Raw genomic sequence first — 15,332 nt, forward strand, 5'->3', positions numbered from 1 at the left:
AATTGCTATGTTCCAAGGTTTTTTGGCGCTACAGTTCCAGCCCCCAATTCTAGTCCCCCTCCGATTCCCAGCACATGAGATTCTAGACCTCCCAAGAGTCTCTGACTACAAAGTTCTAGACTCCAAGACTCTAGTCCCTATGATTACAGTTCCCACCCACCCCCACTGCACCCCCCAGCCACGTGAAGATTCTAGGCTCTGATGGTCTAGGTTAATTACATGGGCCTTTTTTATTCCATCTGGAAAGTACAAATATTCACAAGAGTCTGTACAACCTTAGGGACGCCAGCCCTGGCCCAACCCTCCATTGCATGCCACCCTCACACCCCGCCCACCCAGCCCCAGCCTGCTGCCCCAGCACCCCAGGCTTTCTGCTCTGGTCCAAGTCTTTTCTCCAAGGCAGATATGAGTGTTTGATCCAGTCACAGCTGGGAAAGAAAAAAAAAAAAAAGCAAAAATGCAAAGGTTGTAAGGAAGACCTTCCCCCCCAAAGTAGGAGTCCACCTGAACTGGGCCATTTGCACAGAGCACCTGTTTCCCTGATTCCTCCTGACATTCCCTCCATGCCCCCAGCCCTCAATGGCACTCACCATCCATTACAAGTGGATATCAAATACGCCATCCTCCACTGTCTGCACATCCTCTTCTCGGATCTCTGCAGGGAAGTTGGGGGGGCAAGGAACAATTCCTGGGTCCCCAGTGCCTTGGGCAGCCCTTCCCTCACTCACAGGAGACAGCCCACCCCATCCTGGAAGCAGACCCATCCACCAAAAATCAATTCACTGAATGACCAATCGGCCCCATTTTTGAGGCTCTTTCTCTAAGTTTTCATTCTGCCGCAGCTTTTCCACAGCCGCAGATTTGTCAGTGCAGTTTGCTTAAAATGTCAATTTTGTGTGTGTTTCACATTTTAGACCCCAGCACTTCTGGAAGGCTCAATGCAAATGGTTTCATCTTTTCAATTTTTGAGGACTCATGCCTGGTGCCCGCCTCTATTTTTTCAGGACTTATGCCAATCCAAACGGTTGTGGTCACTGCCTTAGACCCCCGTTTAGCGTGGCTGTTCAGACTGTTCTCAGCAAAATAATCATTTGGGGGAATTGTCATTCAGCAAACTGGCCTAAAGCCACCAGAGACCCCAAGAGAGCTGCTGGAGATGTTCAGGGCAAGGGACTGGTCTCAGAATGGCCTCCGGAGCAGCCAAAAAGGGAAAATACAGTCAAATGGCTCACACAATTTCCTCTCCAATCCATTGTCAATCCCCCTAACAAAATTAGAGTGTGACTGGATTTTTTTTTTTTTTTTTTTTTTTAGGTAAGATTCATGCCCAGCATGGGGTTTGAACTCACTACCCTGAAATCAAGAGTCACATGCTCTACTGGCTGAGCCAGTCAGGTGCCCCCGCAACTGGAATCTTGAAACCTCTTTCCCTTTTACTCTTTATGTATTAGCCTCTCTGAGCTTCCCAAGATCAAGGGTTCCTGAGCCACCTTCTGGCCTCCTTACCTGTCCAACCCTGCCGGATCGCCCCACCAAAATAAGAGAACTACAGCTTCATTATGGTTTGATCCTGGGTAAGTGAGCACTTTGCCAGCATGGTGCTGCCTCCCTCCCTTCAGAGACCAGCACAGAATGAGATCCCCTCTTACCTGGAGGCCTGGAGCCTCGGCGCCCAGGGCGGGGCAGGGAGAAGCTGAAGGCCCGATGGTGGGTGTGGGTGGGGGAGGGAGAGGGCGCAGACCCCTCCAAACTCACACTCTGGGCCCGGCGTCGGCATTCAACTGACAGACGGTCTTTACACTGTTTGTGGCAGTTCACACCACAGGCTGGGGGAGGCAGATGGCGGGGAGAGGGGGTAGGCAGTTGGCGGGGTCCCCCTGACCAGGGCCATGGGTCAGAACACCCTCATCCCCATCTCCAGGCCTGTACTTCTCCCCAGTTTCTTTTGCTCCCGAGCAGCTGCCCCACCAAAATAAGAATCCCCTTCCAAAGTCTTCTCTTCATCCTACTTGCCAGTCCCTGCCCTCTCCAAAGTGCTCGGTTCCCTGGGCAGCTGTCGCACCAAAATAAAAGCCCACTGGATGGGTATCCCCCTTTCAATATAATCACTGTGCCTCTCGGGCTGCGAAGTTCTTCAATGCTCCTCAAATGCCCCACCCAAGTAAGAATCACCACCCAGGGAGTAACTCTTCCCCCCAAATTTAGCCCACCTGCCCCGCTCACCTCGGCATTTGAGGCCCTGTTTGTAGATGCCCAGGATCTGAAATAGAGAAGGGGGCCGTGCTGGCGAAGAGGTCTTTAGAGCTAAAGGCTCTCCGTCTTCCTTCTCAAGGGCAGGGTCTGAGGCTGGCCCTCTCTGGGGCCCCCTCAGGGCTGGGTAGGCGCAGAACAGCAGGAGGAGAAGCAGGCGGGATTAATATGGTAGAGAAGGCTCCAGCAGGGGCGGGGCCAGTTGGGGGGAGGGGTCGGGACTGGGGGCGTGGCTTGGGCGGGGGCTCACCAGGGCCTTGCAGTGGCGGCAGGCAACCGGGCGCAAGGAGTTGCTCTCCTGGAAGTTGTGCACGAAGCCCATGCGGCCGCCCAGCACGGAGCTGGAGCGCAGGAAGTAGGAGATCATCTCCTCCCTGCTGATGCAGCCATCCCTGTCGGGGGAGGGGGAGTGCCTCAGGTTGGGCCCTCCCCGGGACGACCCACCAAGCAGCCTACCAGGAAAAAGATCCTCACCCAACTCCTGATTTGGGACTCCTGGTGCAGCAGGGAGAAGCTAGCCTTGGAGCGAGGCAGGCGCGCAGGCCACTACCAACTACTTGTGTGGTCTTGGGCAAATCACTACCCCCAGGCCGCCTTCCCAGAAAAATGGGAATCGAATTTCTGCCCTGGCCACTTCACATAATAGGGGTGGACACTAACTGAAAGGGCTGTACACCTGCTCACAAGATCATTAGCCTTGGAACACCAGTGGGGAGCCCTGAGAATTAGATTTCTGAGGAGCTCCGGCTGGGAAAGATGGGGAAAAGCCACTTGCATCTCACTCTCATGTGACTGACTGCCAGAAGGAGAAGCCCACATAATCCAGGGCTGCCCACAGAACCCTTTTCTTACCCATCAATGTATTGTAGGGCAAGAGTGAGCATGTGATCTGGAGACAGACCTCAATTCAAATTCTGGTCTGCTACTCCTGGCTGTGTGACCTTTGGGCTAGTTAATCTCCCTGTGCCTCAGTTTCTGCTTCTGCAAATGGGGACTGTGATCATCCCTGCCCCTCAGAGGGTTTTGGTGAGGATTTGGTGAGTCAGGTACACAGTAAGCATTTACAACTGTGTCTTTGTAGTTAGTGGGTCCTGGGCCACCAGGAGCTACTCCCAGCAGGGTTGGTCCTTGTTGGAAACTCCTGTCCATTATATCTCGGGCTCTGTGACATGATCCGGTGACCAACCCTTCCGTTCAATGGGGCATGGGGTCCACTGTCCATCTAGAAAAGAATATCATCCTAGATCCCTATCTCACACCGTGCATGAGCACTAAAATCCTCACTGAACTGAGAACACTAATGTAAAAAAAAAAAAAAAAATTATCAAAGTCTCGGAAAAGGTGTAAGAGAATTACTTTGTAATTTCCAGGAGAGTAGGGCCCTTCTACACATAACACAAATCCGAGAAGCCATAAAGGAAAAGACTGACATATTGAGCACACAACATTTTTAAAAAACTTTATATGGCAAAAGACAACATAAATGACAGACTGGGAGAAATATTTGCGAACACATTCAACAGCAAAGGGTTAATATCCATTAACAGAGATTCTGAAAATTGATGAGAAAAAGACCAATGAATCCAGTGGAATAATGGAGAAAGACTATGAACAGGCAATCCACAGAAGAAATACAAGAGGCCAATAAACATATGAAAAGATATCCTACCCCCACTAGTATTGAAGAGATCCAGATTTAACCAAGACACCATTTGCCAATTAGACTGACAAAATTGTAAAGCTTATTATAGCGTCCACTGTTGGCAAGGAAGTTGGGAAATGGGCACTTGCTCACTGCTGATCGGGGTGCAAGCTGGCACAACCTTGCCTGAGGTCACTTTGGCAGTCTCTCTCCTAATTTAGAATGTGCATATCTTTTGATCCAATTATCCCACTTCTAGGAATTTCTCCTACTGAAATAGTGGCCTGAGTGCATGGGTACAAAGATGCTCACAGCAGCGCGGCGTATATTAATAGCGAAACACTGGGAACAGTCTCCATGTCTGTCGGCAGGAGAAGAGGGAGGCCAGTGACAGCCCGGCTACACTGTGGAGCTCTGCTGCAGCTTTTCTAAACAACGAGGTCGGGTTCTGCATGAAGCAGCATGGGAAGCTGTCCATGATAAAGGGTTAAGTGGAAAACAAAAACAAAAGCAAAAAGCCAAGATGTGCAATTCCATCAAGACAGAGATTAAAAAAAAAAGAAAAAAAAAAGAAACCAACAAGAACAACAACACAAAAACCTGACAATCCTACTGCTATGAATACATAGATTCTGGCATTAAAATACATCCACTTGCTTCAAGGGCAAAGGTGAATTTGCCAGAAACAAATGGAAGCCCCCCAAGGCGCAGAAACAAAGGGTGAACATCAAGCTAACGCAGGGAGTGGGGACCAGATGCTGAGGCTGCCCCAGGAGGGGCTTGCTGGTCTCCCCAGTGAGCTGGGTGCTGGTTTTGATACCCAGACGGGCTGGGCACAAGGCTTGGTGTGTGGAGAAGGTGGGGGGTTAAGGCTTGAGACCCCTGTGTGAAGCTATTTCCAAGGTCTCCAAGGGCTGCACCCTCACTGAACGTGTGACCTGGAAAAAAAAAAAAAAAAAATCCACCCACCCACCCAGATACCTAACCTAGAACTTGGTCTCAGTTCTGGGAGCAGAAACAAGGCAATGACAACCAGCGCCATGGGCAGAGGCAGATTTATACAGTAATCCTGTTTGTCTAAGGAACAGACCCAGACAGACAAAATCTGGATCAACTCATACAGGACATGGGAAAAAAAGACTGGAAGGATACACTGTAGTCAAACCAGGAACATTGCTAATGTGTTGCTAAGGATAATAGCACCTCTTCTGATGGGAAAGATGGGGAAGAGAAGGGAACTTCTGCTTCTTAATTCATAGGCTTTGTTCACTATAAATCTATTTCGCTACCTGGATTTCTTTTTTACCATTGAGTTTTATAGTATGGAAAATTAAAAAAAAAAAAAAAAAAACAGAGTTTTGAAACATGAATAACATTAAAATATAACTCAACCCAAGCTGGACTGTAAAGCGTTTTGTCTCTGCTCAGCAAAATGGGGATCTGAACGTGGTTGCGGGGGGCATGTTTAACCTACTTCACAAAACCAGCTGTTTGTCCAAATTGTCAGGATGTGAACTGTTGATAAGCAAGTGGGTGCTGCTAATTACAGGCCTTTCTTTTCTATTCATTAAAACAGGCTACCCAGGACTTGAACTTGCCCACACTTTTTGCCAGCTGCGAGCTCCACTGTCCCCAGGCCCCCCTCTTTGTAAGAGTCAGGTGGAGCCCCCCCATCTGCCTGAAGAAGTGAGGTGACGCTGTGCTGCCACAGCTGACAGCCTCTCCCACCCAAATAAGAGCCCCTCCCCACACTGGTAGCTTCCTCTGCAGAGATCATCTGGTTCAATGGCCTTCTCTTGCACAGCCGGAAGCTGAAACAGGAGGGGAAGTGAGCCTGCCTTCCCTCTCCCCCAGCCCCCAGCCCTCCTCACTGGTTCTGGTCGAGGTCCCCAAAGGCGCTGAGGTAAGGGAAGTTCCCACGGATGATCTGGAACTCTTCCTGTGAGATGTGGCCGTCCCCATCAACGTCAAAGTTCCGGAACACAGACTGGAACACACAGAAGGACATACAGGGGCAAGAGCATAAAACAAAATGCCCATCTTCCCAGCCCGTGTTACGAAGGGTGGCTCAGATGCGGGGGCCTCTCCATCTCTCCTTTTATCTCCCTCTCTTCCAGACCCCCACTCCAACTCCACCCACTGGCTATGCCCCTTGCCTTCTGGAGACAGAGCGCTGGCCCGTGAACATGGCACTGGTATGGCTCCAAGGGTAGTGGCCTGGCAAAATCACTCTTGATTGACCACTACAGACCTGCCCCCCAGCCCCTCAGGTGCCAGGGCGGGCTGCCACAGAGTCTCACCTCTACCATCTTCTCGATGTGTTCCACCATAAGAGCCTGATCCAACTTGGGCTTGGCAGCTGAGGTCCACTCATCCAGCACTGGGGGCCGGGGAGGTGGGGTGCAGCTTGTGGGGCTGGTTGGCTATGGGAATGGTCAGGACTGAGTGAGGGCCAGAGGGAAGGAGCCCAGGGCCCAGGGGAGCAGAGGAGGGGGGAGCCCCGGGGAGAAGGGAGCCCGCCCAGCAAGCTGAAGAAGTGAAGTTGTTTCTAAGAGCTCTGCTTGCCCTCACATCCTGGAATTCTCAGGAAGGGCAGAGGTAGGGGAGGAAGAGGTTGGGCAGAGTGGGGAAGCAGTGATTCCGCATCTCACCGAGGACTTGGAGCGCGGCTCCCGCTGGAGGGACAGCTGATAGAGTTCGTCCTCTGTCTGATACTGATCCAAAGATACCTGGGACACACACAGGTCTCATCATACCCATTGCCCCCTGATGCCCTAAGGAGTCCACTGTCCAAAGCCCAGGGTCATAGGTCCACCTAGAGGCCACAGCTCAGCCTGGAACCCCGTCTAGAAGCTAGACTCAGGACAAAGTTCAGCTTAGAATACACCCCAGCAGGGCGCCTGGGTGGCTGAGGCTTGATTTTGCCTCTGGTCATGATTCGCTGTCAGGAGATCGAGCCAGCAACCACACACCAGCCTCACACATGGACCACATCTTGGCCCAAACCTGGAGCAGAAGGCACTGCCAAGAATCTGGCCAAGAATCTAGGTCAGAACACAGCCAAGAGCTCTGAGATTAAGTCCCAACCTAGAACCCAGCGTCCACAGTCCAGCTCAGATATCAATCCTGATCCCAGTCCAGAGCCTAGAAACAGCTAAGAATTCACTCTAAACCCAAAACCCAAGCCCGAGCTCTGTGTCTAGAATCTAATCCAGATCTGGACTAGAACTTCACTCTTATCCTAGACCCCAAAACTAAGTCCAAGTCTGGACTTGAGCTCAAGGCTATGTTTAGAAACCACTCCCACACCCAGAACCCAGCGCTGGGCCCCACGCCTTGAATACAACCCAGTCCCAGGAACTCAACCCAGGACCCAGGCCCAGCTGCAAGGCCCAACACAAACAAGCCCACATGGCAGCCTCGAGACAGACCTCCATCCCTAGCCCCATTCAGAGCCCGGAACTCATCTCAGAGTCCACTCCAGACCCTGCAGCCCAAGCCGGATCTCCATCCCTCGATCAGGACCTCAAACTCAAGGCCACATTTGCAGCCTTGCACAAACCCAAGACCAGGTATGGTTGTCACCCCCGGTGCCCAGCCACCCAGCATCCCTGCTCCCCACCGCTCACCGTGAGTAGGCTCAGCAGATCGGGGTTGGCCTGCACTGGTGGCCGAAGGCTGGTCACCATGGCCAGCTCCTCCAGGATGCTGAAGAGCTGTTTCATCTTGGCCCCATTAAGTCGGGTCCGGGCAGGGTCCAACCAGTCAGGCAGTGCCAGCTGGAGGGCCACCAAGTCCTTGAGGTGTACGCCCAGGATGGGAAAGCGGAAGCCCACACAGGCGGCCAGCCGGCGCCGATAGTTGCCATAGTTGCCGGTGGCCGTCACTAGTTCTGTCAGACCTTCCCAGAGCTGAGAGGTTGGGGGGGGGGGAGGCAGAAGGCAGAGGGTCATGGTCACACACACACACTCACACACACACACACGTCACTGGCTCAACTACCCTCCCACCCGCCCAGGAAATGTGGGAGAGGATGAGGAGTCAGAGTCAGGAATGGGCAAAAGATTAAAAATCCTCCCTCACTGTCCCCCAGAACTGTCTCCCTTAGCCCCAGGAGGGGGTCAGAGTTCGTAGGTCATGAGCTCAAGGGAACACCCACAGGCAAACACCACACCTCTGCACCAGGTCTGAGCATGGACTACCACCAACACTTCATAAGAGAAAAAACCGAGGCTCAGGGAGGCAAAGAGCACAGGAGAAAGATCCAGAAGAATGTTTCTGGCTGCGCCGTTTGTGACAGCCCACACTGGAAAGACCCCCAGATGTTCAGCGGGAGAACAGATCCACACACTGTGGTTAGGACTTACAATAAAATATCATACGGCAACAGAACCGCATGAACAACAGCTCCAAGTAACAGAATGTGAGGATGAAAGAAGCAAGACATAAAATAACATACAACAGGATTCCATTCATAGAAAATCCAAAAACAGGCGACAAAAAACCCACATTGTTTGGAGATTCATACGTAAGTGGTAGAGCTATAAAGAAAACTAAGACCATCATCATTACGAAAGTCATGACATGGGTTACCTCTGATGGGGAGGGAGTTATGCTCTAGGGTGCTGGGAGCTTCGGGGGCTGGCAATGTTCTATTTCTTGACCTGTGTGGTAGTTACACAGGCATTTTCTTTATAACTTTTCCTTAATCTCTACATTTGCTTTCTATATGTCTCTATATGTACATCACCCGATATGTGAGAAGATAAATATAAGGAGAGGAGAAATGTGCCAACTCTGGGGTCAGGCAGACCTTGTGAGCCCCGCCTGCCACTCTCACTGTGTAACCTAGGAAGAGCACTGAACCCCTCCGAGCCTCAGTTTCTGTATCTGTCAAATGGGGACAGGAGTGCCCAGCTCCCAGCACTACTCAGGAAGGCCAGACGTGGGAAGGCTGACCCCAGGCTTGACGAGGCTCTTCCCCTGACACCACCCCCCAACCCCGGGGTCCCAGGCACCTTGATGGTCTCAGGGCTAACATGACTGTGGGTCTCCTTGAGGCGGGAGATGGAGCTGTGACTCAGGCCTCCGACCACCGCCATCAGCGTGTTGAAATTCTGCAACTGCAGCAGCTTCTGGGGGGGGGGGGTGCAAACGAGGAGGAGCGAGGCAGTGAGTCACTGGACAAGGCCCTAGATTTGTCCAGGCTTCTCTGGAGAGGAGGCAGTGAGTGAGCAGAAAGGAGGGAGTCACCCTCCTTGGGAGGGCGGGGCTTGGGAGAGGGGCGGGGCTTGGGAGAGGGGCGGGGCAGGCACCTCTGCCACGTGGACAAAGTGCGTGATGACCAGGGCACGCTGAGGGGCCGTGGGCTTGCTGAGGATCATGAGCTGCACCCACTGGGAGACACTGTTGAAAAGGGAGATGAACCGCTCCAGGACCGGGTTGTCCACCGTGCAGCCATGAGTCACAAAACTGTGATAGTCCTGGAACTGGGGGTAGGAGTGGCCTCAGCCCCTTCAGGCCTCTCCCCTCACAGATGGCCCCTCCTCACCCTCCGGCTGCCCTTGGTTGGTGACCCTGAAACCCCCATCCGGCCCTGTGACCCTGCCTAATCCCAGGGACCCTGTCCCTCCTGGGACACTCTTCCCAGCCCACCCTACCCCAAGGCCCGCGGGCCGCACCAGGATCTTGCAGAAGGAGCGATACTCCAAGTAGGTGAGATGCTCGGCCAGCTCCATAGGCTCCAGGTGGTCGAACAATAGGGACATCTTTCGCTTTTTCTGTCCTACAGGGTTCCGCTGGGTCACCTGCCTCTTCCACTTGTAGGTGGGGCTGGGAGGTGGAGTAGGAGCCGTGAGTCCTTTGCTGGAGACGCCCTATCCGCTGCGGCCCCGCACTCATGCAGACGCACCACTCGGGCTCACGGGGGGACCTACCCCATCTGAAGCACTATGCCAGATGGACACCGAGTTCCCCGTCCCCACAACTCCTACAGTCTCCCCCCTCGTCATGCACTCAGGCACTGTACTAGGCACTGGGGGGGTACAGAGAGGAGCAACACACAGTTCCTGCCCTTGAGGAGCTCACAGTCTACTGCGGGAGACAGACACAGAAACAACCACAGAACAGAGTAGCACATATGCAAGTCTTTGCATGGGGCAGGGGGGGGGGCATGGGGAGGGGAGGGCGTCTCCGCACAGCGCCTGGTGGCAGGGGACACAGGAGGGAATGACAGATTCTTCCCCGGAAGCCTTCTGAGCCCTCCAAGCCCACTGATGCTCCATGCCTGAGTGGAGTCTTCACAACCCAGAGAGGCAGGCAAGGGGACCCAGATGAGCAGAGCGCCATGGTGGGAAGGGAGGGAAGGCTGGGGAACGGCGTGCAGCTGCGGTATGAAGGGCGTGGGATGAGAGCGGGCTGTGGAAGATGATGCAGGAACGCCAAGCTGGCCGGAGACTACCAAAGGCCTTAATCCCCGGCAGAGACATTGTGAAGGTGACAGGGAGCCACAGGTTTTCAAGCAAGAGAGTGACATGACCCTCACTCATTCAATTCAACAAACATTTATTAAGGACAGATGGTGTGGTTCGCTGAGCGCCCTCCCCAGCCCTCTAGCTCGCCCCACGCACACGCTCTCGATGTCAATGAGGCTGCTGTGCCGCCGGTTCCCTTCTTGGTCAAGCAGAGCCTTCAGCTCCTTGATCTGCTCAGCGAGCTCAGGGTTCAAATCAAACTCTGCTGGGAATGCTGAGATCCAGTACCTGCTAGAAGCTTCGAGTCACCCAAAGCAGGCCTCCCCCTCCGTCCCCAGAGACTGGAACTCCCCAGAGAGAGGGAAAGAGCCCCAAGACTGTGGTCCCCCTACCTCCGGGTTTATTCCTTCCCCATCCCTTCTGGGCAGATCCCAACACCGGACTCAGAGGAGCAAGGGGCGAGCCGGCGGGAGCAAGCCCACCATGGACAGAGCCGGAGCTCGAACCCACACGACTGACTTTCCAGAACGAGCCCTTTCCACTCCGATAGGCCAATCTGAAGCCTGAGAGAAAGGAGCAAAAGGAGGGGACAGAGCCCCAAAAGGAAGACTCACCTGACCAGGTGGCATGTTTTCACCTGCAGCGAATTGGAGTTGTCCTTCCGGGACTGCTGGTAGGTGAAGGGGGGTTAAGGAAATCGAGAATGGAGACGAATTCTAGAAAGGGAGGCTGCAGAAGGGTTCCGGAGGGAGGCTGAAGGCCGGGCCTGGTCCTAGGAGAAATGCTGGGGGCGGGATCTGGGGCGGGGCCGGTCGGAAAGGGACTGAAGGGTGGGGTGAGGGGTGAGGTTTGGGTGGGTGTACAGATGGGGAGGGGGCTAGGTTCTGGGGGTGGCTGACAGCATGGCCTGGGCTCCAGAAGAGAGGCCAGAGGAGGGACCTGGGCTGGGAGCAGGGACAGGTCTTAGACTGTAGGGAGCAGGAGAGCAAAGCCCAGGTTGGGGAGGGGGCGGGAGGGGGCGGGGCCTGAGTCTAGAAGAGGAAAGGGGCGGAGCCTAGGCCGTGGAGCGAGGCTGGGCCAAGCCTGAATTTTAGGACACAGGAGGGGCTCACGCTGTAGGAGTAAAGCCCAGTCTCGGCCTGGGCTGGGCCGGGCAGCCAGGCTCCCTCATGGACCGGGACCGCGGGGCCCATGGCGCGGCCTGCGAAGGATATATGTGAAGCAGTTTTGCCGCCAGCTGAGAGGACGGGATGTACCAAGGATGCATCATGAGGAACATACGCACCAGCTGAGGGTCCCGCACCTTCCCGGAGTCATCTAACTCCGAGGGGTCAGAGAGGAGAGGGTTGACCCTTCGTCCCGCAGCTGTGGTCCCTCAAGCCTACCTCACCGCCCGCCGGATATCTCCCCCTCCCCGCCCATCACCTGCTTTCCCGGGACTCTGAAACCAGTAGGCAGATATGGGAGAGAAGGGAGAGTGGGAGAGGGATAAGGCAGGATCCCAAGACCTGGAGGAGGGGACTGTCCGATCCGGCCCACCATCCCGAGGGGAACCAGCTGGGGCGGAAGAAGCCTGGGTTCCCCAGAGTCAGGAATCGAGAGGTCATTTCCTGTGTGCTTGGGGGAAGGGGCACCCCTTCACCAGATAAGCCGCCCCCCATCAGCCGGAAACAGCTCCCAGGCCGGAGATAGAGAGTTCCTCCGGAATCTCCGGGGAGACAGATAATCGCCTCATGTGCCAGAGTCTGGGGACCCCGTCCCACTCCCTTCAACGCCGGCGTGCTAGGGAAGGGGAACAACCTTTCTGAAGCCTGTGGATCCCTCCACCCTGTGATGGAGAGCAGGTTTTCGTTAAAAAGGTTGCAGCCTGCGAAACCGGGTGGGTCTAGGCTGGCGGTCTGTCCTGGGAGGCAGGGACCCCGCTTCAGGCTCGGGGCTGGGCTCGGGCTGGGTGTGCCCTCGCGTGCCACTCACCAAAGGCTTCGATGCAGCCGCGGAGCAGCTCCTCCACTGTGCAGCCCTTGTCCAGGTCTAGGGTGCCCGCCATGACTGCCGGAGCGGGTAGGCTGGGCCCAGCTGCACTCCGGAGCCTCCCACAGGGCTCGGACAGGACCCCTGTCCCAGGAGAGGCAGTGAGGGAGTCTGCGGAGGGGCCGGCGGGGGGGCGGGGGTTCGAGTCGCGGGGCGGGCAGGGGCGGGGCGGGGCGGGGCGGGCACGCCCCCTGCTGGGTAGGGGCGGAGTAGTCCACTGTGGCCACTCCCGGGGTTAAACGGTCTGGCCCGGGATGGTGCAACCCACCAGTTGGGAAACCGAGCGGCCGAGAGGCTTCCGGCTCACCCTCGGAGTCACGGGAAGGCCGAAGGGGCTCCCCGGGAAGGGGGACGAGACAGGACTCCGGGGACTGGTTTCTGCCCCAGCCCCTCCTAGGCCTTCTTCCCCTCGCGTCCTCTCCACCAGAGGCACCTGCAGCACCCCGCGGCTCGGCTCCGCGCCCCTCCCGCTTCCCTCCCGCCACAGCCTCCCTTCCCCCGCAGGGTTATTTTGGGAACCCAGAGCCTGAGGGGACCTCGGAGGAATTTCTCCCTGGGATGGGAGGGAGGGAGGAACCCAGGCGTCCTGCCCGCCCGCATCGCCCCCTCCCGGGCTCCCGGGGAGGGGAGGCGGGGCTGAGGCAGCCCCCAGGGGCCTGCCCTTGGGGAGGCGTGCTGTAGTGGAGAAGAACATTCCTGGGGCGGGGTGGGGGGTGGAGGTGGGGGTAGCCCGCTGCGGCCGGGAGGCGTCAGCGGGAAGCCTGAGCCTGGGAACCTCGCGCTCCCAAGCCACCTCCTCAGTGAAGGCCCCAGGGGTCCAGGCTCAGCCCTTTAGCAGACCATCTTCATCCCCAGCCCGAGTTCCAGGCCCCCATACTGCACAGTCCAACTGTGAGCGCACACAGAGGCCGACCACATTCAAGCACACAGAGCAGGGTGCCCAGAAGGGGGCGCTAGCGCCGTGAGGGGTGGAGAATGCCTGGCGGTATCCATCAGCAGGGTCAGACGCACCCAAGCAGGGACATACACTCGTTCTATACCCGAGGCCAGGGGCCCACATTGGGGTGTAAGACCCCCTCCCCCGCCACAAACACACCCGAGCCTCTGGCACTGGTCTCCCATCCTCTGTCTCATACACACAATGGCACGCACAACCAGCACACACCTGCAGGAAGGCACCCTCCGGCGCGCACACCCAGCCTTCCAGCCCAGAATGCGGCCAGCCCTTTGATGGGGCCTGTTCCCGGACTTGCAGCTCACTAAAGCCAGGTCAGCCTGGAGTTCCGCGGCCACAGAGGCGCTGGAATCGCACACGTGTGCACACACACAAGACAGGACACCTACACGCATGCACACTCCCACATACGCACACACCCCCGTGGGTGAGCACACACGCCCATTCCGCCGCCGCCCCCCCCCTTTCATCCGCAGTCCAGGAAAAGCTCTGCGGCCACAACGCCCTGACAACCCTCATCCCCGGGCTCAGGCAGGGCCTGGCCCCACAAAAAGGTACCCCACTCCTACACAAACTGCCCTGGGCTGGAGGGGGGCTCCTCTCCCGAGTTCTCCGGCGGACTTTTCCTAGGAGCCACCCTTTGCCAACCCCGTCTAGCCCTGCCGCTGTCTCGCTGTGTGACCTTGAGAGTCACTTGGCCTCTCGGAGCCTCAATTTTCTCATCTGTCAAATGGGGGGGTTCCGCGGGAGAAGGGCCAGCTAAGACGTGGCTGGGAAGAGCCGGTTGCGCCGCGGATGCCGCCCTCTCCCGCGGGTTGTCCAGGGCGCTTCAGCTCTCTCCCTCCCACCCCGGACCCGGCCACAAACTCCGCACCCACCAATCCATATCCGCTGCCCCAGCCCGCCTGTATCGCCCGCGGGGGGACCCCTAGGGGCCGGGCCCTCTTCTGCCCAGCGCCCCGCCCGCTCTCGCTCACTCACTCTTGGGACCCGCGGCACGGAGCCCGCTCTCGGCCGGGCCGGCGCCACCTCCGTGCGCTCCCGCCCGCCGGCCTCGCTGCGGCTGCGGCTCCCGCCCGCCCTCCGCGCCGCTGCCCCGCTTCCCGCCGCCCCGCCCCCGCGCCGCGGCCGCCCCCTCCCCTCCCCGCCCCTCCCGCCCCTGCGCGGGGCTCCGCACAGCCCGCTGCGCCACCCCCATCGGGGGCTCCCTGTCGCCCCGCACGCGGCGGTCCCTGCGGCAGCTTAACCCCTCCCCTGCCGCGCCGCCCGGAAGGCCAGGGCCGCGGGCTGGGGCTGAGCCACCCGCCGCGCCAAGGGTGGGCGAGCGGAGGTCGGGCCTCGCGGTTCCTGGAGGGGGGAGCCAAACCGAGAGCCCTCTCCCCCCACCCAGATGCCCCTATGCCCCCCGCCCTGCCTGGTGTTGGGCAGAGGAAGCCGGGAGGGGCAGGAAGCGGACTGCGGTGGGGAAGGGGCGCCTCGCCCCGCCCCCGGCCCGGGTTCCTGTTTTCGAGACAAACCGTTCCCACGGGGCTAACCGGACCCGGGGCTGGGCGTCTTCCTGCGGGCAGAGGGGGGCAGAAACCTGGTAGAGATCGGGGGCGTGGGGAGAGCGGGTCCTTGTGATAGCCTGGAGGAGGGGCCAGGAACGTTTTGGGGACAGGGGCCTGTGGGAGGGGGAATGAAAATACTGCTACCTGAAAACGTGGCCTCGATGACTCGGGGAATGGGGACGGGGGGTTCCAATTCACACAGTGGGGACGGGCCCTGGAAGCCTGGCTCCCCACGGGGCCAGATGGGAAGGGGCAGCTGCAAGCCACGGGTGGGTTCTGCGCAGCTTGGAGACTGGAGACCTGTATGCGGGTCGCCCCTCCCCCCTGCAGAGAGGAACTTGGGAGGGGCAGCCACAGGCAGTTGGGGTCCCCACAAGCCGAGCCTAGGGGAGCCAGTAACCATTTCCGGCGGTTTGGGCTCAAACACACTC

General features: G+C 57.3%; 1 protein-coding gene across 10 annotated transcripts; it reads right to left on the minus strand.

The window, feature by feature from the left end:
* Positions 1-205: 205 nt before the first annotated feature.
* RASGRP2 (RAS guanyl releasing protein 2) lies at positions 206-14,955 on the minus strand. Of its 10 annotated transcripts, none has more exons than XM_059146468.1 (17): positions 14,869-14,955; positions 12,340-12,480; positions 11,580-11,682; positions 10,980-11,042; positions 10,522-10,656; positions 9,574-9,724; positions 9,208-9,381; positions 8,911-9,027; positions 7,522-7,803; positions 6,544-6,621; positions 6,193-6,315; positions 5,764-5,879; positions 2,501-2,642; positions 2,224-2,260; positions 1,650-1,826; positions 591-655; positions 206-428 (listed from the first exon to the last, which is right to left on the minus strand). In XM_059146468.1, the coding sequence occupies exons 2-16, from the start codon at positions 12,410-12,412 to the stop codon at positions 597-599; spliced, it is 1,830 nt and encodes a 609-aa protein (XP_059002451.1). In that variant the 5' UTR covers positions 12,413-12,480; positions 14,869-14,955; the 3' UTR covers positions 206-428; positions 591-596. The 10 variants fall into 10 exon arrangements, 8 of the variants coding, with proteins under 8 accessions (XP_059002451.1, XP_059002466.1, XP_059002415.1 ...); XM_059146483.1 differs by lacking the exon at positions 14,869-14,955 and adding an exon at positions 14,766-14,789; XM_059146432.1 differs by lacking the exon at positions 14,869-14,955 and adding an exon at positions 14,333-14,463.
* Positions 14,956-15,332: the final 377 nt, after the last annotated feature.

This window comes from Mustela lutreola, chromosome 1 (genome assembly GCF_030435805.1).
Source record: "Mustela lutreola isolate mMusLut2 chromosome 1, mMusLut2.pri, whole genome shotgun sequence".
In the NCBI taxonomy this organism is placed as follows: domain Eukaryota; kingdom Metazoa; phylum Chordata; class Mammalia; order Carnivora; family Mustelidae; genus Mustela; species Mustela lutreola.

Bases quoted from the DNA above. Each gene is read 5' to 3' on its own strand.
- RASGRP2 (XM_059146468.1), bottom strand. From the start codon at position 12,412: ATGGCGGGCACCCTAGACCTGGACAAGGGCTGCACAGTGGAGGAGCTG. The intron at 6,316-6,543 runs GTGAGATGCGGA...CCATTCCCATAG, and splicing joins AGCCGCGCTCCAAGTCCTCG to CCAACCAGCCCCACAAGCTG. The intron at 1,827-2,223 runs GTGAGCGGGGCA...TGCCTCCCCCAG, and splicing joins ACAGGGCCTCAAATGCCGAG to CCTGTGGTGTGAACTGCCAC.